This window comes from Geotrypetes seraphini, chromosome 8 (assembly GCF_902459505.1).
Source record: "Geotrypetes seraphini chromosome 8, aGeoSer1.1, whole genome shotgun sequence".
Lineage (NCBI taxonomy): Eukaryota > Metazoa > Chordata > Amphibia > Gymnophiona > Dermophiidae > Geotrypetes > Geotrypetes seraphini.
The window spans coordinates 95568866-95594257 of record NC_047091.1 but is presented as its reverse complement, the minus strand read 5'-3'; the positions used below and the strand labels follow the sequence as shown (position 1 = coordinate 95594257).

At 47.3% G+C, this 25392-nt stretch overlaps 1 protein-coding gene across 11 annotated transcripts in view; it reads left to right on the top strand.

Annotated features, from left to right (window-relative positions):
- The window catches only part of EPS15L1 (epidermal growth factor receptor pathway substrate 15 like 1), a 395592-nt gene that overhangs the window by 72260 nt on the left and 297940 nt on the right, over positions 1-25392 (top strand). For all 11 annotated transcript variants that reach the window (XM_033956496.1, XM_033956490.1, XM_033956493.1 and 8 more), the window contains one exon: positions 12508-12555. In XM_033956496.1, coding sequence (XP_033812387.1) covers positions 12508-12555 — 48 coding nt within the window. The remainder of the gene's footprint in view (positions 1-12507; positions 12556-25392) is intronic.

The window sequence follows — 25392 nt, the reverse complement described above, 5'->3', positions numbered from 1 at the left end:
ACACCCAAAACAACACAGGGACAAGGTACAGCAAGTAAAACAGCAACAAACAGCTAAAGAAATGGTCCCCTATCTTCCCCTTCCCTCCACCCCATATCCTTATCAGAGTACAGAAGGTAAAACAATAAAACATTTTATGGTATGTAAAAAACTACAGTCAGACCAGCATTTAATTTGATATTAACACATACTTCCTCCTCAGCCCTTTTGCAAGATCAAGTTGAATTGAGTCCGTATTTCCTGTGTGGAGTCATAACGACCATGATGTTTCTCAGTTAACATATCAAGTTCTTCATGGAGCTGCAGTCTATTAGTCCAATCCTGTAGTATAGGCCCACTGGAATAATTCCACTTTGCTGCTATGACACACATGGCAGCAGCCAAACACATTCTCTTAAGTCACATTTGCCATCTGTGGCACCATTTATTGTACAAACCTAAAAGACAAGCTTTAGGGTCCAAAGGGAATGGGGTACCCAGACCCACTCCCAAGTGATGTACAATTGTGGCCCAAAATGTTTGGATTTTTCCACAATCGCACCAGATGTGATAATACTCGTATTTTTCAAATTTCAAGTTTATTAGGATTTTATATACCGCCTATCAAGGTTATCTAAGTGGTTTTACAATTAGGTACTCAAGTATGAACCCTTCTCCTGCAAACATCTACAACATACATCAATGGCTACATTGGGGTACATAGTTTTAATTTTTTGGGAGTATAATATAAACATGAAAGAACCTTGTATGCATTTTCCTTAATTCAAACACAAATAGAGGATTTTTGTACTTCATGGAACACCTTTTTCCATTCAATGCAAGTTAATTCTATCCCCAAATCAGATTCTGAGGAAGACACAAAATTATATTCTCTTAATTCCCTTTTACTAAGAAACCACTATAAAATAGAAATGGGGCTGTGTTGCATTTGTTAATGAGTTGTGTTTTCTTGCAGAGCAGATCAAAGTATGTGATTGGGGATTTTCACAGTGTTCCTTGTTATTTCTCCTCTTTCAGGGGTTATCTCTGCTTTGGTACAAACTGATGAGAGAGGGCAGTGCCTGGTGATGTAGGGAGGCAGAGTTGAAAATGTAGATGATACCTTCTGCATTTCACATGGGTGAAGATGTACTACCCACAGGTTCAGGACTCGTCTGCTTTTCTATTGGAAAGAAGATTATCAAGGTAAGAACATAATCTTCTGATATGTAACAGGATCCTAGGAGACCCTGACAAGGATATTTATTCTGTTTGTATATACACTTGTCCTAGAAAGGAGGCAATTTATTCTGTTGGAACTTTTTGTGCAAATGACATGGCTTTCATATCTGAAGAAAGGACTTGGGTATAGTATCATCACTGGATAATTGTGCATGTTTTATGAAATTTCCAAAACATTTTTTGCTGATATTGTGATCTATTATGTGTAGAATATCATGAAATATCATTAACCTTTTCCTATCGTAATAAATTTTGTTACGCTGGTTCCAATCGTAATTATTGTAGCAAAGTTTTGTATTATTCACCGTTATCATGTACGGCTATTGTAAACATAATGTAAATAAGTCATAAGTCTGTAAATTCAAATATTTTGTGTTCCTGGCTCTTTATTAGTCCATACAGACTGTTTATCCACTATCTATGCCATTTTTGGAATGTCCCGTCATCCGGGACACACAATAGGAAAAGGTTAAGCTGGAAGATCACCTGCAGTTTGGTAAGTACAGAGTTATCAAAGCAGGGCTATTAGGTCAGACCCTTTTTGATTAGAAATTTTGGGGAAAGGTGTGTACCATTTCCTTCATGTTCACAAGTTAAACATTGAAGCCAGTATTCAAAGTCAAGAATGAGTTTGCTACCAGCTGGAAAACACACAATTGTCCTGGTCATTTATTTCTAAATACCATACAGATAGGATCAAGCTATTTAAATTCCCAAATGGTCCTATACTGTACATATAAAGAGGCAGGTTGAGATAGCAGCAGTATTCATCTGTTGACTAAATAATTATGTGGTTATATCTGCTGAAAATAAAGATGTAATGCTGGTATATTGATTGTTTTGTCTCTGTATTCAATGCTGCTTTCTTTACAGATAATAGCCCAAAAATGGGGGTCTCATCCTATATTCGGGCCATCACCCAGTGACCACCTGACAACCTCCTGGACTTACTGCAGGCTTGCCGTTAGGCTGGGACAGGAGGGATCCCTCCCATCCTGGCTGATACTAACAATTTTTTACTCCCTCCCTCCCTGCGTACCTTTTCCCTGGTGGTCCAACAGTGTATCTCACGGGACTTGCGGTTCTCGCGGCAATCATTCAGGGAGCAGCGCAGGACTGGGTGGTAGCTCGAAAAGCTTGCTCCTGCGTGCTGGTCCGGGTGCGCCGCTGACTGCTGGCCACGAGATCGGCAGGAGGGGCTCAGCGCATGATACACCGCTGGGAGGAGGGTGGTAAAAAATTGTTAGTATCGATTGGGATGGGAGACAGGAGGAATCCCTCCTGTCCCAATCTACCACTAGACAACTAGAAGGGAAAGAGGATACAGGGTACAGAGCCTGGCAGAGAGCGGGGACAGGATGCAGAGCCTGGCAGGGAGTGAGGGGGCTGGGTTCAGAGCCTGACAGGGAAGGGGGCTGAGTTCAGAGCCTGGTAGGGTAGGAAGGGAAGAGGGCTGTGTGCAGAGCCTGGTAGGGAAGGGGGCTGGGTGCAGAGCCCGGCAGGGAGGGAAGGGGGCTGGGTGCAGAACTTGGCAGGGGAGGGCATGTGGGAGGGGACACTGGGTGCAGATCCTGGCAGGGCATGGCACTTGAATATTAAGCCCCCGTCTTATATGCGAGTCAACAATTTTTCCTCCTTTTTGGGGGGGGGGGAATAATGGGGGGATTGACTTATGTTCGAGTATATACAGTATTTTTCTCCCCCTGCAGATTCTTGTGATTTAGGGCAAGTCACTTAACCTTTCATTGCCCAGGGTCATGAACAGCTGGGGTAGAGATGGGGAATAAATACCTTTAATCTTGTAATTAATCACAATTACCAATTTTAATCAAAATTCAGCCCTAAAAAATTAAGAATGAAAAGATAAAAATACAGATTGAAAAATTGCAAATTAAAGAATCTAAAACAGCATGCAGAATAGCTATAAACAGCCTTACAGTTTTCACAGCATACTTAGCAAAGCAAGCCTAATTTGTTATGTACAGTATTTCAAACCTCAAAACTCTTTTATTTATTATAGACACATCCCGAGTAACTAACTTCAGTTTGGAAACATTTAAATGAAAAAATAATAGCCTTCAAAATAATTTAGTTAGTCAATTAAAAAAGAGGCTATGGCAACCATGGCAATTCTGGCAGCTACTGCTGCTTACACCAGCATGGCTGTGATAGACAGTCACCTTGCAGAATCCATTTATTGTGGAATTTTTTTCTAATTTGTTGAGTTTGATATATCTTATCGAGCAATTAAATAACTTTGGAAAATGAGTATTTCAACTTAAACTGCCCCTGAATCATATGTAGTTCACTATTCTAAAGATGTTGAAAGGAGCAATAACTGAGATAGGTCATAAAACAAAAAAACTTGAACATCTGGTAATGATTTCATTTAATTTTGTGCTGCTTTCTGCAAGGTTGTAAAGTAGTGATGATAGTGGCATTATAATGATCAACCAACATGAGATTACCCATTTATAACCTTTAAAATCGCTTTCAATCTTTGAAAAGCAGGCAATTTCTTTTTAAATTCCTTTCTGCAAGTCACAAAGAAAATAAGCCTTATACTGTAGTGATTCTCAACCCAGTCCTAGGGGCATACCTAACTAGTCAGGTTTTCAGGATATCCACAATGAATATGCATAAGATCCTAAGGAGGCAGTACCGTATTTTCGCGGATATAACGCGCGCGTTATACGCGTTTTTACCTACCGCGCATACCCCTCGCGCGTTATATGCCTGAGCGCGGTATACAAAAGTTCCCACCCCGCCCGACGCCCGATTCACCCCCCCAGCAGGGACGCCCGCACCCACACCCCGAACGACCGCTCGCACGCGCTCCCACCCGCACCCGCATCCACGATCGGAGCAAGAGGGAGCCCAAGCCCTCTTGCCCGGCCGACTCCCCGACGTCCGATACATCTCCCCCCGGCATGACCACCTCGCACCCCCACCCCGAAGGACCGCCGACTTCCCGACAATATCGGGCCAGAAGGGAGCCCAAACCCTCCTGGCCACGGCGACCCCCTAACCCCACCCCGCACTACATTACGGGCAGGAGGGATCCCAGGCCCTCCTGCCCTCGACGCAAACCCCCCTCCCCCCCAACGACCGCCCCCCCCAAGAACTTCCGACCGCCCCCCCAGCCGACCCGCGATCCCCCTGGCGACCCCCCGACCCCCCCACCCCCCTTCCCCGTACCTTTGGTAGTTGGCCGGACAGACGGGAGCCAAACCCGCCTGTCCGGCAGGCAGCCAACGAAGGAATGAGGCCGGATTGGCCCATCCGTCCTAAAGCTCCGCCTACTGGTGGGGCCTAAGGCGCGTGGGCCAATCAGAATAGGCCCTGGAGCCTTAGGTCCCACCTGGGGGCGCGGCCTGAGGCACATGGGCCCAACCCGACCATGTGCCTCAGGCCGCGCCCCCAGGTGGGACCTAAGGCTCCAGGGCCTATTCTGATTGGCCCACGCGCCTTAGGCCCCACCAGTAGGCGGAGCTTTAGGACAGATGGGCCAATCCGGCCTCCTTCCTTCGTTGGCTGCCTGCCGGACAGGCGGGTCTGGCTCCCGTCTGTCCGGCCAACTACCAAAGGTACGGGGAAGGGGGGTGGGGGGGTCGTGGGGGTCGGCCAGGGGGGTCGCGGGTCGGCTGGGGGGGCGGTCGGAGGTTCTTGGGGGGGGCGGTCGTTGGGGGGGAGGGGGGTTTGCGTCGAGGGCAGGAGGGCCTGGGATCCCTCCTGCCCGTAATGTAGTGCGGGGTGGGGTTAGGGGGTCGCCGTGGCCAGGAGGGTTTGGGCTCCCTTCTGGCCCAACTACACAAAGGTACGGGGAAGGCGGGTGGGGGTCGGCCAGGGGGGTCGCGGGTCGGCTGGGGGACGGGCGGAGGTTCTTGGGGGGGGGCGGTCGTTGGGGGGAGGGGGTTTGCGTCGAGGGCAGGAGGGCCTGGGATCCCTCCTGCCCGTAATGTAGTGCGGGGTGGGGTTAGGGGGTCGCCGTGGCCAGGAGGGTTTGGGCTCCCTCCTGGCCCGATATTGTTGGGGAGTCGGCGGTCCTTCGGGGTGGGGGTGCGAGTGGTCCTGCCGGGGGGGGGATGTATCGGACGTCGGGGGGGGCATCAGGCTTTCAGGATGGGGACAGACCTTCAAGGGGGGACAGGACTTCAAGGGGGGACAGTGCACGGAAAGTCAGGGGGGGTGAACGGAGAGTCGGGACAGCGCACGGAAAGTCAGGGCAGTGCACGGAAGTCAGGGGGGGTGAACGGAGAGTCGGGACAGCGCTCGGAAAGTCAGGGCGGGCGAAAGGAGCGTCGGGCATCATGCGCGGTATACCCGTGAGCGCGGTATACAAAAGTTTTTGTACATATCGTGATTTCTGCGCGCTATACCCGTGTGCGCGTTTTACACGGGTGCGCGTTATATCCGCGAAAATACGGTACATACAAATCTATCTCATGCATATGCATTGTGGATATCCTGAAAACTGAACTGCCTGGTTATGCCCCCAAGGACTAGGTTGAGAAGCACTGCTATAGTATAGTTATACAAGTCCACTAAGTTGGTGATGGCTGTTGTTGGTGGCAGGTAAATAAATAACACATTGCTGCTAGCTAAATAAAAGAAATAAAAATTGAAAGCATACTGTGCATGCTGTCACTTCAATATATAATGTCACTTAATAGCCGAGCCAGAGCAAAGGCAGCTATGGAAGCAGGGCCATTTGTTGTGATATACCACTTTCATCAAGATGTCTCTGGTGATAGCTATTTTCTGATTATCTTGAATAAGAGCAGTTTGTTAAATGTGAGCATCCCTTCCCTATGAAGTCAGTAGTACCTCTGTTTTCAGGAGATATTCTTAATTAGCATCATTTAAAAGAAGTCAGGGAGAAGTGTGGATCTGTTACCTGGCAGATAGGAGTTACCTGAAGGAGCATCCTGAGAGAGAGAGGTCTCCCCATTTTCTAGCAAGTTCGCCTGCCCAGTTATGTCATCCAAGCGGGCCGGCTTGGGAATAAAGTGCTGCAGGTTCCTGTGCCATTGGAGAAGAGTGGAGCTGTTACCTCGACTTTCTAAGAGATCAGACTCCACAGGTGACCCTTAAGATTAATTCCCTCCCGCCCACCCCAAGACAGAGCTTTTTTGGTTCTTCAGCCAACCAGGAACATGGCATTGCTTTGGTAGGATTTTTCTATTCTTTCTTTTTTCTTCTAGGTGTAAGTACTTTTGTAACCACGGTATGGCTGGGAAACATCGTGTCACCAAAGCTGTGCAGACAGAAAATGTTACCCGGGCAGAGGGAGTGGTTCCATGTGCAAGCTGTCTTCAGCTTGAATCCCTCATGAAGGAAGTAAAGGAACTGAGAGAGGAGGTGGCAAGACTGAGAATCATCCATGAGAATGAGAGGTACATCAATGAAATGATTCATGAGGCGTCACAGATTTCCAGCAGTGTGGAAGAAGAGACTGTGCTGAGGGAAGACAGCTGGATTCAGATTATGGAACCCTTGCAAGATTGGCACTGTGACTCCCTCTGCCCTTGAACTGAAGAACTGATATGCTGCCCTGGAAGTGGAGGAGATGAGAGCATCCCAGGGAAAGGAAGGACCAAAGTTTGAAATCCTCAAAATTACTGAATCTATGACCACTAGGATGCATAAGGTAGTGGTGGTTGGCGATTCCCTTCTGAGGTATACAGAAGCGTCCCTCTACAGACTAGACATGATATCCCGGGAGGTATGCTGTCTACCTGGTGCCAAAATCCAAGGTGTTATGGAGAGATTTCCAAGACTCATCAAGCCTGATGACTATTATCCGATGCTGCTCATCCACATTGGCACTAATGATACTGCCAGGTATCCCTGCGAATGTATCAAAAGTGACTATGTGGTTCTGGGAGAGAAGGTGAAGCAGTTAGGTGCACAGGGGGTATTCTCGTCCATCCTCTCTTTCGAGGGTAAGGGCCAGGTCGGAGAAGCATGCATCCTGGAGATGAATGCTTGGCTAACGAGGATGGTGTCTTCGAGAACATTTTGGCCTCCTGGACCATGGGATGATTTTCCAAAGGCTGCTGAGCAGGGATGGTATACATCTATCAAAGAAGGGAAGAAGTGTCTTTGGCAGCAGGCTGAAGAGGGCTTTAAACTAAAAGTGATGGGACAGGGTGATCAAAGCCCCAGGGTAAGTATAAGCCCTCAGGTAAGTAAATCACTGAATACCTCTACACGGGTGGGAAAAGGGGCAATGTCTGGAAAGCAGTCTATACTAATGCTCGAAGTATGGGAAACAAGATTCTGGATCTAGAAGCTATGATGGAAGAAGATGAGTTGGATATAGTGACGATCACAGAACCATGACTGGATGTAGTTATACCGGGCTATAATCTGTCCAGAAAAGATAGGGTAGGAAGAAAAGGAGGGGAAGTAGCGTTATATGTTAAAGATGATATTAAAGCCACACAATTGCAGGATCTGCAGGACAAGGAAGAGGTACTGTGGATCAGTTTGGAAAGAGAGAATGGTAAATATTTATACATTGGTGTGATGTACAGGCCTCCTTCACAGATGGAAGAAGTGGACAAAGATTTAAAAGTAGACATTCAGAGTATATCTAAAAAAAAGGGGATTTTAACATGTCGGATATTGATTGGGGTATTCCTATTGCGGGGTCTTCTAGAAGTAGGGAGATCCTGGATTCTCTACAAGGAGAACTGTTCCAGCAGTTGTTAATGGAACCCATGTGAGATGGGGGTCATACTGGACTTAGTGCTTACAAATGGGGAAAGTGTTTCTGATGTTACAGTGAGTGATCATCTAGCATCCAGTGATCATTGCATGGTACGGTTTAATGTTAAGATGGGAATAGAAAGGGCTCATTCAAAAAGTAAAGCTTCTAGATTAAAAAATTCAACTAACTTTGTTCGGATGGAATTGTCTGGATGAAAATGGAAGGAGTAGAAATGCGATGGGCAAAACTGAGAGGAATTGTAAGGATGACAATCTTTTTTGTGAGGCAAGTAAGTAAAAGTAAAAAGAAAAGAAGGTCGCTTTGGTTCTCAAAAGTAGTAGCTAAGAAGGTAAGAAATTTGAGATTGGCTTTTATAAATTACAAAAGATTGCAGAAAGAGGAAGATGGGAAAAAATATCTGGAAAAGTTAAGAGAGGCTGGTCAAGTAGTCAGGAAAACGAAGACACAAATGGAAGAAAAAATAGCTGACATGGTAAAATGGGGAGACAAAACATTTTTTAGAGATATCAATGATAGGATGAAGTACAAAAGTGGCATTGTGAGACTCAAAAGTGAAGGGGAGGAATATGTAGAAGCTGCTAAAGAAAAGGCTGAATTGCTTAACAGATAGTTCTATTCTGTGTTCACAGCTGAAGCGCTGGGAACAGGACCACAGAAGACAAATGCGAATAGGGATGGAGGAGTGGTAGACCCTGATCGATTTTGACTGGATGACCAGGGAATTGGGTGGAGGGAGTGTGCTAGATGTGGTGTATTTAGGAGAAACTATCGACCCAATTATTATTCCTCCACCCTTCCTTTGGGTCAAAGAATAGGTAATTTTTTTCCACTTAAAGTCACAAAAAGTTTTGCAAAAAATTTCAGTATAAAGGATGCATCAAAAGCTTTGACTCTAGGTCGATGTGCCAAAAGTCCTTCCGTCTTTTGTGTACTACTTGAGATATATCAGTAAACAAAAGTACTGTTGAACCTAGAAATTGCTCATTGATATGTTTGAAATAAGTCCCTATCAAATTCCAAAGCAAATGTCACAATGAGGGTAGTCCTCTCTGTAATTACTTCCAAGGAATTTTCCAGAAATTTAGTTAGATTCATCTCAATATTGTTCCCTCTAATCATATCTGTAGGTTTTGAATTTCCTATTTTATTCCCAATAAAGATATATTGAGCTCTCAATATTGGAAGTATGGGAATCACTGTCAGTACCACGACCTGATAGCTAACACCGTCCAAGATTCTGCATGGGAAAGGGGGAATTCTGTGTGACTGTGCAAATTCTGCGTTGCATAGTCGCACAGAATTCCACCAGGAATTTAAAAAAAAAAAAGGGGGGGGGGTAATTGACTGCAACAATCCACAATAAACTAATTGACTTTTTTTAATTTTCAATTTACTAGATATACACATTGATTTCTTGATACCAGTCCATGTCACAGGAAAAGATAGGATGCAAGTATCAAAAGTAAGCAATATAACAATTAGCAATCAAGACAAAAGTTATTGCACCTTGCTGTCTATAAAGGCAATCTCAGCTAATAATCCTTACTGTGATCACTTTATGTAACTTCTGTCTCAAATAACAGACTTTCTAACTAGTCTGGCTCAAAGAAGACATAATATCTATCAGCAAAATTAACCAAACATTTAGATGGGAATTTTAAAAAAAGTATCTCCAAGAGCTAATACTCTAGCTTTGAATTGCAGAAATTGTTTCCGTCTAAGTTGTGTAGCTCTTAAAACATCAGGAAAAACCTGAAACTTCCCACCACAAAACAGGAAATCTTTTTTTATTGAAGCAATATTTCAAAATAGCAATTTTATCTCCTTGATCATCCAACGGTCCACGGATTCCTTCACTGGTTTTCTACTTCTGATGTACCTAAAAAAATTATCAGTTTTTGTCTCTTTTGCAAGTTTCTCTTCATATTCATTCTTAACTTTCTTTATTAATGCTTTGCATCTAACTTGCCAGTGCTTGTGTTTATTCTTATTTTCTTCATTCAGATCCTTTTTCCATTCTTTAAAGGATGGTTTGTTTGGGGGTTTTTGGGCACTTCACCATTTAACCATGCTGGCTCTCGTTTCCTCTTCATTCCACCTTTGCTGATATGTGGAATACATCTGATCTGGGCTTCCAGGATATTATTTTTAAATAACATCCATGCCTGGTTTATAGTCCTAACCTTTAGAATTGATCCTTTTAGCTTCTTTTTAACCATTTTCCTCATTTTATCATAGTTGCCCTTTTGAAAATTAAATGCCTCTACAGTAGATTTCTTTTGTGACATCTCTCCCGGTAGCTCAAATTTGATCACGTTATGATCACTGTTTCCCAGCGAACCCAACACAGTTAACTCCTGCACTGTGCCTTGCATTCCATTAAGACCAAATTTAAAATAGCTCCCCCTCTTGTCAGTTTCTGGACCATTTGCTCCAAGAAGCAGTTATTTAGGACATCTAAGAATTTTACCTCCCTAGCACTTCCCGATTCTGAGAATGGTAGAACCCTAAGGAGGAGGAGGAGGAGAGGGTGGCAAGGAAATGGATGAAAGGATAGATATTACAGAGGGTAGAAATATGGTAATGAGAGTACGTTGTAGATGAAAGGGGGCTGTTGAAAGGTGGGCTGTTGAAGGAATGAAATAGGGAATGAAAGAAAAGATGGAAATTTGATAGTTAGCTGAAAAGTGAAAAAGAGGAGAAGGGTAAGAAAGAGGCAGAAAAGAGCTAAAACGGAATGATCAATATGTCAGAGGCAGGTGTAGTGAGGGAATAGATAGGAGACAGAAGAAAATACAAATTGATAACAGCTGCTTGAAGGAGATTAGCAAACGACAGGAAAGCAGACAAGAGAAACTGGAACCGACATGATGGAAAAAGTAAAGCAGACAACAAAGGTAGAAGAAAAACATTTTAGTTTAAATGTTTCAAATGGATTATGGATGATAATTAGCAACATATTGTTAAATTTTGACAAACGTGAAGAGTTTTCTAGAATTTGTTAAAAAAAACCTGTTGCAGCATCACCTGTTTTGCCTCCGAGATTGTAGTTACTGCAGAACTATACTGCTACTTGTTATGGAAAAGATGAGCTGATGATTGTATGACAATGTTGATTTTTATGGATTTGATTCATGATAGGGGACATTTTTATGTTTTATGCTGTCATTTTTGTATAGTATGTTAATTTTATTGTGTTATACTGTACTCTGCTTTGATTATAAATAAATAAATAAATAAATACAAATTTTTGTCACAGAATTTTTAATTTTTTTTTTAAGAATTCCACCAGGAGTACCCCTTTTATCAAGCTGTGCTGCTATGCAATAGAAGCCAAATGCTGAACCGCTCATAGGATTAGAATGGGGGTCATCCCTTATTGATTATTAAAATTTTATGTTGTTATGTAATGCAATTCTTTCTCCTCAATGATGTGGGCTTGATGGGATTTCTGATTTTCTACGACTGATTTAAGTTGTATTAAGAAAATGATATTTATATATTTTTTGTATAAATTCCCATATCCTGTATACTTTGGATACGTTTACAAATTTCAATTAAAAAATAAAAAAGGATTAGAATGGGTGGCTCGGCATTTAGCTTGCGCTGCTCGACAGCGTGGCTTGATAAAAGGGTGGGGGATTGTTGTGGATTGTTGCAGTCATTATTATGTCTGGACCTGGAAATGTTTATAGTTCATTTCATCCCTTTTCAGTGAAGACTATTTCAAGTACTGATGTGTCAAAAATAACAGTGAAATGTCGTGAATGAAAATTATTTGAAGAAGACGGATCTCCATCCCCAAAATTATTAATCACCAATTCACTAATGTATCCATGGAAATCTGGGTGCCTTGAACTTGTGGTTCCCTATTTTGGCAACATTATTTCTTGTTTTATGTTTCATTATTGTTTAAATTCTGCCTACTGAATATGATATGGCTTTTAGAAATGGAGAAGGGTAAGAAAGAGGCAGAAAAGAGCTAAAAAGGAATGATCAATATGTCAGAGGCAGGTGTAGCTTTCATTAAAAAAAAAATAAAAATAAATATATACATATATATATATTTATTTTTTTTAATGAAAGCTACACCTGCCTCTGACATATTGACATATATATATATCTCAAGATAAAATAAAATGATATCATAATAATACAAGCTTATAAAACATAAAACACAAATGAAACATAACATTACTAGGTAAGCAAAGAAGCCAGCATACCCTTTGATATATCAAGCAACACGCAATACAACTACGAAACAGAAATTGAAAGAAAACTAAAAAACATGTCAGATATTAACAAGTATGTGAACTCTTTGCAATATCATAAGACAAGAACACCACATACTGTATATATAGAATAATCCGTTAAGCGCCTTTTCCTGATACATAGGACCATAACATCATAGCCAGTATCTAGGGGCAAAAAAAAAAAAAAAATGATATGTAATAAGATGGAGCACTTTAAAATAATACTGAAACACTTTCCCTTTAGAGTCTTTTAGGATATTCATCATTAGATTTCAGTATTGTTTCTGTTTCTTGCAGGTATGGGATTTGGCAGATCCAGAAGGAAGAGGGTACTTGGACAAACAGGTATATCTATATATCTATATATATCTGAGTGCACATTATAAGTGAAAATAAATTTGTCTGATAACACTAAACATGTTATCAGAAAAAAGCATACTGCATTTATCTCCATGAATAATCGGAAAGAGGATCATAGTATTTCTAAAAGAAATCACCATAGCTTAAAAAATAGCTACTCTGTTTACCTCTGTTTGTGTGTGAGTTCTCGCTCCCTCCTTTGCCAGATGATTTCTAAAGTGTGGAGGAAGTACCGTACTTCTTTCAGTAATAGTAAAAGAGAAAAACTGGAAATTTAAGCTGCTGGCATACCAGTGTGGCTGCCTGGTGTTTGGCAATCAGTTTAAGAGCTCATTGGCTGGTAAGACTTTGACCTCAGGGATCCAAGATGGCCGCAGTACAGACGCTCTGAGAGTGACGCATCTGCCCGCTCCATTCAAATTTTTTTTTTTCCTGCTTAGTCGGCTTTGCGGCCTAATTTACCTTTGGGATTCTGAAGAGAAGGGGCAGGAGTGCGGCTGGTGCCTCACGAGGCTCTGAAGTACCCTCCTTCGGCAGAGTCAACGAGATGTTGCGGCGGTTGCAGGAGGCAGTTTTGCCTGTGTCGGGAGCAAGCCCGCTGAGAGCACTTGAAGGGAGCAACATTGGGTTTGTCTCTCCTGGGCTAGAGACTACCTTGTCCCGACTTGAGAGATCCACCTCCACGACCTTGGTCTACCAGTTCTCCACGGTAGAGGAAACCCCGGAGATGGGGGAGATACTTTCCCCTGAGGCAGCAGGAACATCGCTGGAGACTGAGGAAGCTGTGCTCTCTGACCATGGAGTAACTGCAGAAGAAGTCGGGGTAGACAAGCAACTGGAGGTGAAGGATTCCAGCCAGAACTTAACCAGTAAAGCCTTTCTTCTTCTGATGGTGAGCATTTTTACACCCAGCAAAGTTTTCCAATATGGGAGAAACCAGCACAAGTGACTTTAGACTCATTATGGGATCTGATTGCAAATTTTACTAAAACTATTAGTCACAATTTCCAATACATTGAGGGAAAATTGATCCAACACTCTAGAGAGCTGAAAGATTTGACCGCGGATTTGACTGTTTCTAAGGCTTCGATTCAAAAGCTTGACCAAGATATTCTTATGACTAAACAAGTACAGGAGTCCTTAATTAAAGATAATATCAATCTTAGGAAGAAATTGTAAACACTTGAAAATAACTCTCGGAATAATAATTTGAGATTAATCAACTTCCCCAGATTAACTACGGTTACTCCTAAGGAAATGCTTAGGAGATACCTGATAGAAATTTTGCAAGTTTCAGAAAAAACTTTACCACCATTTGTTCAAGTGTATTACCTGCCAAATAAAGATGGGGCTCAATTGCAGTCTAAAACACTGAACAAGGCACCATTGAATGTTTCTGAAATTTTAGAAACATCAGATAGAGAAACAGTTGTACCTTCTACAATGATTTTGACTGTAGCTTTTGCAATAGATAAAATATAGTTATTGAGACTTTTCTTTAAAAACAGACAGAAAGAGTTGCTTGGTTGTAAAATACAAATGTTTCCTGATCTTTCTAGAGAAACTCAAAAGCGACGTAGAGAATTCCTATTATTGAAACCTGGAGTCACTTTACTGGGAGCGACGTTTTACCTGAGACATTCTTGCAAGTGTATTATTTGCTATTGCTCAGTTAAATATGGTTTTTTTGAACCTCAACAGCTAACTGCTTTTCTGGCTATGTCTCAACTGGATAAAGAGAAACCAACAGCTCTATAATTTATATAAACTGCCCATACCTCAGTTCTGTTTGTAATTTATCTTCTTATATTATTCCTTTTTTGCTCGCTTAAATGCAGTCTTGGATCTAAATTTTGAGGACTTGATTTGGGTTAATTGAAAGAATTTTATTTTATGCATTTTGTTTAATTTGGTCTGATTATGATTTATATTGGATATAGGTCATATCCTACTAACTCACTTTCTGTCAAGTGTCTACTTGATATGTAACTTAAAAATTTATAAATAAATAAATAAAAAAAGACTTTGACCTCAGGCCAAGGATCCAGGCAGTATACATTTCATATTTTTATATAATATACTATATATATTGTAAAGAGCAAAAGAAGGTAATTATCAACTTCCAAGTCTCTCTCTCTCCCTTCCTTGTATACTTCTACAGTATTTATACCTGCATTGTTTGCTTTTTTCATAACAAGGATGACCTTCATAAAATAATTGTACTGTAGGTTAATGGGAGGAGTAGGTGAATACGTTTCCCTATTCCAAACACAGAGCCCTTCCCCCAAGATATAATCTTATTTTCCTTTTTGTGTTTTTGTTGAGTAATTGATGCTGTTTCCTTTCCATTGTGTTAGAAATGCTTCTCCTAACTTTTCAAATGACATAACTGTACACAGCAGGGCTCGTGATACCCCCTAAACAGGCTATCACAAGGAATATTCTAGTGTAACAGGAATATCAGTCTTGTCTAGTGGGTATTTACCCTCTTTTACTGCGAAGTAGAGAATGACACAGTGAAAAAATTTTTCCCTGTCGCTGTAGGAACTCATTTTCCTTTCCAGGAGAGTTCTATTCCTGCAAGCTCCATCCTCATCTGCACAAGCCTCAAACACTTTAAAATCATAAGTGTTAAAGGCTTGTGCGGTTAAGGTAGAGCTTGCAGGAATGGAACAGGGATATGGACAGCGACAAAACTCATGGGGACAGGGAAAATTTTGGCCCCGTATCATTCTCTACTGCTAAGTCTGTAGAGAACCTAGTTTATATATTCTTCTGCTCCTCCTACTCTCTCTCTGAGCTGTCCTGGATTTCCTCAGTCTTACTCTCTATAGCAAATTTGTAGGAGTGTGTCTATTCTGCTTGCATTTAATTTCTTTATTTTTTTTTTTTTTTGGGGGGGGGTTCCCGTAATCGAGGCTTTTGGTTCTGCAGAGGCTCTTAGTTCCCCCAAGACATCTCTGGCTGTGAGAAGATACAGACTTTCAAGGCAGAGGTCTGTAGCCCACAAGTACATGCTTTGAATGATTCCTGTGTGGCTGGCTTGCATTAACAGTCCAGAGGCTCAGGGACCCTTGGGAACAGGCTTACCCCAAGTTTCGTCCGCAGTGGGCTTGAGTACAGGCTGTGTGGATTCTATGGCGGGTTTGTACCAGATTCGGGGCTGACTGCATTCCTCCCCCCCAATGTTGTGCAGGATCTGGTGGAGGTCTGAGGGAGACTTGATGGTAGTCTGAAGAAACAAGCCAGGTTCCCTTTGTTAGGCTTGTCTGAGGCAGAAATCGTCTCATACGTCTTGACTAGAAGTTCTCTATGAATCACTTCTAGCTTCTAGCATCCAGCATAGCACACTGAGTAAGGCTTTTAGAGCCTATGAAAAAAATTGAGGGGGGTACTCAAAAATTAATTTTAGAGTTTTCTGAGGCTAGGAACAGGGTCCCCCACCTCCAAAAACCCCTTCCCTGAATTTTTTTGTTTCATTTTGCCTCTACATGCCATTTTAGGCACTAAAATCACTTAATGGCAATTATCTTAGATTTCCTGATTTGATTTTTAAAGCCTCCATCTTCTTTAGAACCACTCGTTTTTTATTAAAAAGGGCATAAATGGACTCCTCAGGTGGAGATCTTTTGGATTCATACTAGATTTGTGGTGGATGCTTATCTGGGGGTTCTTTGTTCCAAGTGCAGTGTGGCACATGAGGGGGGGCAGGAGCTTTGGGCTTCATCCCTTCTCAAGCCTCTGGGGGAATTGGAGCCCATATGGAATGTTTCCTGGGCCAGAAATTTTGACTGGAGCTGGAAAATGGAGAGAGTGCATCCCCGGCAAAGCACAGCCGCATTCCGGTGGACAAATCCTAGAAGGCACAGTTGAAGGTCCTTCCAGGCAACCTGGGCAGTGCTTCGCTTCTGAATTTATACATATACTGTATGAAACTTTTTTAAGCTACAGAAGCTGGCCTGGCCCCTCGGGGGTCTTGGTGAGTAGCGTCTGGACTTCTCTTGAAGGGCATGGGGTCCCTTAGTCAAAGCCATGCACGTGTTGGGGATCCAGGCAGTGCAAGAGTCAGACGAAGATGGTTCTGAGTCCATGCCTCTGCTTTCAGTCAGGGTCCTCTATGCTTGGATATTCAGCATCTCAGTTTGATGGGCTAGACGTTGATCAGATGGCAGCCCTGCTTGGAGAGGATCTGATGGTACACAGGCTGTTCAAGCCATCCACTCTGCAGGGAGTTATTACCGGATCCCTCCAGGAATTAAAGCTGGAGCCATCCCAGACCTCAGCTACACAGTGTTCACTCATGAGCAGCACAAAGGCACAGGTGACTTCTTTCCCTCATATCCAGACATTACCAGGATGCTAACTAACCACTGGAAGGTCCCTGAGGGGCCCTTAAAGGTAGCCAAGTCTAAGACAAAGCTCTACTCAATGGATGCTGAGTTTCAGCAGCTGTTTAATACACCAAAGGTGGATTCCCTAGTGGCGCAAATTACTAAATGTACCTCCCTTCCCAATGAAGGTGGTGTGGTTCTGAAGGACTCCCAGGACCGCAGACTGGACTTTGTCATTAAGAGATAATTTGAGGCTGTAGGTACTAGTCCTAAAAGTGGCAGCAGCGACATCATTTGTCCAAGCATGCCATTCAAAGTTCAGCCTGGTGGGAGATTGGGATGACATCAGTGACACCCGTCTCCCCCCTCCCCCCCCCCAGTTCCTTCTGGCAAGGGTTGATTATGTAGCAGGTGCCCTATATGATCTTTTTAGTGTCTTGCATAAGGTCTTGGCATATGCTATCTCCACCTGCAGCTCTGGATCAGGCAATGGGTGGGAGATTCAGCCTCTAAGGCGACATTGATTAAACTGCTCTTTAAAGGGCAATTGCTTCGAATGCTACCTTCTTACCAAAGGTAGTTTCTAGTTTTCACATAAACCAAGAAGTGCATCTCTCAGCCTTTTTGCCCTCTGTAGCAAAGGAGGAAGACAAGATCCTGAAATGCCTGGACATCTGAAGAGTTCTTCACTAGAGGTGACGAACGAGTTTCGCCTATCAGATCATCTCTTTGTACTCCTGGGTGCAGCATGATGGGGACAGTCGGTAGCAAAGTCGATTATTTCAAGATGTATTCATGAACAGAAAACAATCTCCCGTGGGAGTAAAGACACATTTCATCAGAGGGGTAGCATCATCCTAGGCGGAGGCTAGAGCTGTCCCACTTGAAGAAATTTGTAGGGCAGGCACCATGGTCTCACCTCCACACTTTTACCAAGTTTTATATGGTGGATGTAGCAGCCAGAAGGGCTGCAGAGTTTGGTTCTATAGTGCTGGCAGCAGGCTCACTTGTCTCTCTCTGGGGACTGCTTTGGTACATCCTGTTGGTCAAGACTGATATTCCTGTTGCACTTGAATGGAAGGTTAGGGTCTTACCTTTGCTAATTTCTTTATCCCAGGACAAGCAGACATGATATTCTCACATGTGGGTGACGTCATCTACGGAGCCCCGATGCGGAAGCATTTTCAAGCAAACTTGATTGAAGATTTAAGTTTGCTCTGCTGCTCCACGCATGCGTGCCTTCCTGCTCCACTAGGGGGGCGCATCCCCTCGTGGTCTCCAGTTCAAAATTTTCCGCTGAGCCTAGAAGTCGTGTTTTTTCAGGCTCTGCCCCAACTGCCTTCTAGCACCGCGATTTTCTTATTTTTTTCTCGATTAAGTCGCTGTGCGCGAATTTTTTTTCTTGTTCAACTTGTTCCTGCTTCGTTTTTGAACTGACCCGGAGGCTTCCGGGTCCCCATGGCTGCGTGGCTACTCGAGCCGCGGCCACTTTTGATTCTATGTCCCGGCCTTTGACCGGCTTTAAAAAGTGCACCCGGTGCGAGCGGCTTCTTTCCATCACAAACCCGCATCGCCGGTGCATCCTCTGCCTGGGGGCCGCTCATCCAACCGACTCCTGCCCCCAGTGTGCTACTTTCCAGAACCGGGCCCTCCGCCGAAGAAAAGCCCGCATGGCGGATCTCTTCGCCGCCGACCAACCCTCTACCTCGGCCTCGAGGTCGGCCCCGGCCTCGGCCCCGAATACCTCGGCATCGCCTCGAGACTCGAATCCAAAGTCCTCGGGACAACAGAAAGCCTCGGCTCCGGGTAAGTCCCCTCTTCCCTCTTCAGGTTCCACAACAACGAAGAAGCCAGCCTCGGGGACACCGGCGACGTATGGCGGAAGTCCCATGCTCACAGCCCCGGCGAAGCCTTCCAAGCCTTCGGGCCGTGCCTCCACCACACGGGAATACTCTGATACGAGGTCGCCCCTGGTGGAGCGCATCGAGGCAGTGGACATGCCCTCGATGCTGTCCGTGCCCGTTTTCCAGGACCTACTCCGAGCGATGATTTCATCGGAGCTGTCCGCTGCAATGGCCCATCTACAACCGGCCTCGACCTCGACCCCGCATGTGCCAGACCAGCCTGAGCCTCGCGTCGAGCCACCTCGAGGAAAAGCGCGCAAGCTTCGCCGCATCCCATCCTCCTCGGACTCCTCGCCGAGACACCCGAGGTGCTCTCCCTCCACAGACCGCCGCGGGGCAAAACGTCGTGCTAAAACGACAGAAACCTCGAACCGCGGTACCTCCAAGAAGGCCCGAGGTTCCCCCACTCTACGAGGCCGTTCATCTACACCTCGTACGGGACCGCTGAGGGTGACGGAACTATCACTCTCCAACCCGCGCATCCTCCGAACTCCCCCTCGGACCGGGGCTCCGATCCGAGGTTTCAGACTTTCACCGAGGGAATCCGGGTCGAGGTCACCGATTCGTCATCGATCGGTACCCCGAACCCCAGCATCGTCTCCGAGGGGCTCCTCGAGACGGCGGAGATCCACGACCCCGGAACACTTTCACAGTGCTTCCCCGGTCTCGGAGCGTGGATCGGAGCAGGAGCCTCGATACTCGAGGGAAGCCTCCCCATCCTTCTCCACCCAGCGGAGGTCTCGTTCACCGACCCCGCAAGGGGCCTCGGGAACATCCCGCCCATCCTTCTCTCGCTTTGTCCAGGACATGGGCCACGCTTTGGACTTAGACCTCCAGTCCGACTCCAGATACTCTAAAGAGTACCTAGCGGAGCTGGATATGCCATCACTGCCCAGAGAGTCCCTTCGCTTACCGCCTAACCCGGTACTCCAACAGGCTTTCTTCAGAAACCTCGAGACCCCCTATATGGTCACAGCAGTACCCTCCAAAATGGAGGCTAAGTACCGTACAGTACCCTTCCCGGGATTTGAACAACCGCAGCTCTCCCACCAGTCGCTGTTGGTAGAATCCTCCTTGAAGAAGGCTCACCCCTCCAGGGTCTCAGCGGCGGTCCTCCCAGGCCGAGAAGGCCGAACCCTAGACAAGTTCGGCAGGAGACTATATCAAAATGCCATGATGGCCTCTAGGGTGCAAAGCTACACTTTCACCTTCACATCCTATCTCAAACATCTCATTGGACTACTGAGAGCCTTTGAGACTGACTTACCGGCCTCCCGCCAAGGAGCGTTTAGCCTGCTTGCAGAGTCCCTCTCCAACCTACGCCTCCATCTATTCCACGCGGCCTACGATGGCTTCGAACTCTCCTCCAGAGAGGCAGCCTTTGCTATCGCCATGCGCCGACTAGCTTGGTTGCGCCTGGTCGACATGGACCTCAACTTACAGGACCGGCTGGCTAACCTCTCCTGCGTGGGTAAAGAACTGTTCGATGACACTATCGAGGCGGCTACAAAACGCCTCTCCGAACACGAACGCTCGTTTGCCTCGTGCGGCAAAAGCCAAAACCATCCACGTCCAGGCCGTTCAGGGCCTCCCCACGCCGTTACCCACAAAAATCCACTCCTGCCTTCTCGCGGCCTCCGCCCAGGCGCCCGCAAGCCCACCATTGGGCCCCGCCCAAGTCCCAACCGCCCGTGACTACCAAACCGTCCCCGTCCTTTTGACGGGACACGCAGATGGGGGCGGGCCCCCTCTGCCGTAGTCCCAGGCCTCCTTCCCATCGGGGGTCGCCTCAAGGTCTTTTACCCTCGCTGGGAACAAGTCACGTCGGACGCATGGGTCCTTGGTGTGATCTCATCAGGATACTCTCTCAACTTTCGGGCCATTCCTCCAGACAACCCCCCAAGGAATTGCCCTCCCAACCGGCTGCAGCTACCCCTATTCCTCTCCGAAGCTCAAGATCTGCTTCACCTGAGAGCAGTGGAGGAGGTTCCCCCCGGCCAACGGGGGAAGGGCTTCTACTCCCGTTACTTCCTGGTACCGAAAAAAACGTGAGACCTTCGCCCAATACTAGACTTGAGACGCCTCAACAAATTTCTGGTACGGGAAAAATTTCGGATGCTTTCCCTGCCAACCCTCTAACCCCTGATCGACGAGGGCGACTGGCTCTGCTCCCTCGATCTGAAGGAGGCGTACACACATGTTCCAGTGCACCCCGCTCCCCGCAAGTTCTTGCGTTTTCAGGTGGGAGACCTGCACCTGCAATACCGAGTCCTCCCCTTCGGCCTGGCATCGTCACCTCGGGTCTTCACCAAGTGCCTCGTGGTGGTCGCAGCTACCTTACGCTCCCAGGGTCTTCAGGTTTTCCCCTACCTGGACGACTGGCTGGTCAAAGCCCCGTCCAGGGAAGGGGTTATCTCAGCGACCCAACAGACTATTATCTACCTACAGAGTCTGGGGTTCGAGATAAACTTCCCAAAATCCCAACTACGGCCCTCGCAGTCCCTACAATTCATCGGGGCCACGCTGGACACGGTTCACCTCCGTTCCTTCCTCCCCCCCTCCGCGTCTAGAGGCGTTAGTAAGTCTGAGCCGAAGGATCTCACTGCTGACCTCGGTATCAGCTCAACAGATGATGACTCTCCTGGATCACATGGCCTCCACCGTCCATGTCACACCCTTCGCCCGTCTCCATCTGAGAATCCCTCAATGGACCCTGGCCTCTCAATGGCATCAAGACCGGGACCCGATCGATCGTCCCGTGACAGTGACTCTTTCCTTGCAACGATCGCTCCGCTGGTGGGCCGACTCTTCAAATCTTTCCAAAGGCTTGCTCTTCCTCACCCCTCCTCACAGCAAGGTACTCACCACAGACTCGTCGGAGTACGCTTGGGGAGCCCACCTGGACGGCCTCCGCACTCAGGGGATGTGGTCAGCAGAAGACCGCCGCTGTCACATCAACGTGCTAGAACTCCGGGCCATCTATTTCGCAGCTGTAGCTTTTCAACATCTGCTTCACGACCGGGTGGTTCTCATCCGAACCGACAACCAGGTAGCAATGTACTACATAAACAAACAAGGGGGGACAGGGTCTTGGCCCCTCTGTCGGGAAGCCATGCGCCTCTGGAAATGTGCAATATCCAACAACATCTTCCTTCGAGCGGTGTACATACAAGGATAACAAAACTGTCTGGCGGACAGACTCAGCCACCTCCTCCAGCCACACGAGTGGTCACTGCACTCTCAGACCCTACGACAGGTGTTCGAAAAGTGGGGGACGCCGCAAATAGATCTGTTCGCATCCCCCCACAATCACAAACTGCCCCTCTTCTGCTCCCGGATACACTCCCCGGACCGACTCGAGGCCGACGCCTTCTTCCTCAACTGGGAGGGAAGATTTCTATACGCGTTTCTGCCGTTCCCTCTGATCCTGCGGACGCTGGTCCACCTGAAAACGGTGAAAGCCACCCTGATCCTGATTGCTCCTCGCTGGCCACACCAGCCTTGGTTTTCCCTTCTACTTCAACTCAGTGTCAAAGATCCACTGCCTCTGCCTCGGTTTCTCTCTCTACTATCACAGAGTCAGGGTTCGCTGTTACATCCCAATCTTCAATCTCTTCATCTGAATGCTTGGTTTCTTTCCCCCTGACTTCTCTCCCCGTGTCTCAATCAGTCAAGGAGATATTGGAGGCCTCTAGAAAGACCTCGATGAGAACCTGCTATTCTCAAAAGTGGATCAGATTCTCAGCCTGGTGCTCCTCTCACAGCCAGGACCCGGTGTCGGTCCCCGTCCCTCTGGTCCTTGACTATTTACTTCAATTATCTCACTCTGGCCTAAAGACCAACTCCATTCGAGTACACCTCAGTGCGATTGCGGCCTTTCATCAGCCCCTGGAAGGAAGAGCCCTCTCGCTCCACCCCTTAGTCTCTCGCTTCATGAAGGGTCTTCTGAATATCCACCCTCCTCTCAAACCCCCTCCGGAGGTTTGGGACTAGAGAATGACACGGTGAAAAAATTGGTCCCCGTCACCGCCCCGTCCCCGTCTCACCATCCCCGTCACCGCCCCGTCCCCGTCTCACCATCCCCGTCACCGCCCCGTCCCCGTCTCACCATCCTCTTCACCGCCCCGTCACCGCCACTGCCACCCCATTCACCGCCCCGTCACCGCCACTGCAATCCCATTCACTTTTCTTTATTTACCTATAAAGGAAACATTCTTTAAAACTTTAAAACTTAGTTAAATATTAGTTAATAACTATACAAAAACAAAACACGCAGAGAAAAAATTAATTAATATAAATTCCCTGACTTCCCTGCACTGTCCCCCCTTGAAGGTCTGTCCCCATCCTGAAAGCCTGATGCCCCCCCCCCCCCGACGTCCGATACATCCCTCCCCCCGAAGGACCGCCGAATCCCCAACAATATCGGGCCAGGAGGGAGCCCAAATCCTCCTGGCCACGGCGACCCCCTAACCCCACCCCGCACTACATTACGGGCAGGAGGGATCCCAGGCCCTCCTGCCCTCGACGCAAACCCCCCTCCCCCCAACGACCGCCCCCCCCCGCCGACCCGCGACCCCCCTGGCGACCCCCACGACCCCCCCACCCCCCTTCCCCGTACCTTTGGTAGTTGGCCGGACAGACGGGAGCCAAACCCGCCTGTCCGGCAGGCAGCCAACGAAGGAATGAGGCCGGATTGGCCCATCCATCCTAAAGCTCCGCCTACTGGTGGGGCCTAAGGCGCGTGGGCCAATCAGAATAGGCCCTGGAGCCTTAGGTCCCACCTGGGGGCGCGGCCTGAGGCACATGGTCGGGTTGGGCTCATGTGCCTCAGGCCGCGCCCCCAGGTGGGACCTAAGGCTCCAGGGCCTATTCTGATTGGCCCACGCGCCTTAGGCCCCACCAGTAGGCGGAGCTTTAGGATGGATGGGCCAATCCAGCCTCATTCCTTCGTTGGCTGCCTGCCGGACAGGCGGGTTTGGCTCCCGTCTGTCCGGCCAACTACCAAAGGTACGGGGAAGGGGGGTGGGGGGGTCGGGGGGGTCGCCAGGGGGATCGCGGGTCGGCTGGGGGGGCGGTCGGAGGGTCTTGGGGGGGGCGGTCGGTGGGGGGGGGGGGGGTTTGCGTCGAGGGCAGGAGGGCCTGGGATCCCTCCTGCCCGTAATGTAGTGCGGGGTGGGGTTAGGGGGTCGCCGTGGCCAGGAGGGTTTGGGCTCCCTTCTGGCCCGATATTGTCGGGAAGTCGGCGGTCCTTCGGGGTGGGGGTGCGAGTGGTCCTGCCGGGGGGGGGATGTATCGGACGTCGGGGAGTCGGCCGGGCAAGAGGGCTTGGGCTCCCTCTTGCTCCGATCGCGGGTGCGGGTGGGAGCGCGTGCGAGCGGTCGTTCGGGGTGGGGGTGCGAGCGGTCCTGCTGGGGGGGTGAATCGGGCGTCGGGCGGTAAATAGCGGTTCCTAGAAGGGGGTACATTGGCCCGCGGGGACAAACCTGTTCACCGTTTCCGCGGTCGGTGAATGGCCTTGTCCCCGTCACCGCAGCGACTGCTAGTTTTCTTCCCCGTTTTCGGCGGTGACCCGCGGCTTAAATGCGGTGGCCGCGGGTAAACCGTCACCGTGTCATTCTCTATTTGGGACCTTAACGTGGTTCTGGCTCAACTAATGAAACCTCCATTTGAGCCCCTAGACAAATGCCATCCTAAATTCCTCACGTGGAAGGTGATTTTCCTGCTTGCATTCACTTCCGCCCGGCGAGTTAGTGAGCTACAGGCTCTGGTAGCGGACCCACCCTTCACTGTTTTCCACCATGACAAGGTAGTACTCCGCACACATCCAAAGTTCCTGCCTAAAGTAGTGTCTGATTTTCACCTCAATCAGTCCATCGTCTTGCCCGTGTTTTTCCCCAAGCCCCACTCTCACCCCGGAGAGGTGGCGCTTCACACTCTTGACTGTAAGAGAGCGTTGGCCTTTTACCTCCAACGCACTCAACCACACCGGAAAGTCCCACAATTATTTTTGTCCTTCGACCCAAACTGGTTAGGCCACCCAGTTTCCAAGCGCACCTTGTCCAACTGGTTGGCCGATTGCATCACCTTTTGCTACGCTCAGGCTGGTCTCGCGCTGCATGGTCGAGTAACGGGACACAAGGTCCGAGCGATGGCACCTTTCCGTGATATCATCTTTCCGTAGCGTTCCTCAGGTCCACACCTATTGAGGAAATCTGCAAGGCTGCCACGTGGTCTTCGGTTCATACTTTCACCTCCCACTACTGTCTGGACTCACTGTCCAGAAGCGATGGCCGGTTCGGCCAATCGGTATTGCGAAATCTATTTGCTTAAATTGCCAACTTCCCTCCATCCCTTTTCAGTTAGCTTGGAGGTCACCCACATGTGAGAATATCATGCCTGCTTGTCCTGGGATAAAGCACAGTTACTTACCGTAACAGGTGTTATCCAGGGACAGCAGGCATATATTCTCACAACCCGCCCACCTCCCTGAGGTTGGCTTCTTTGCTAGTTAAGTGAACTGGAGACCACGAGGGGATGCTCCCCCTAGTGGAGCAGGAAGGCACGCATGCGTGGAACAGCAGAGCAAA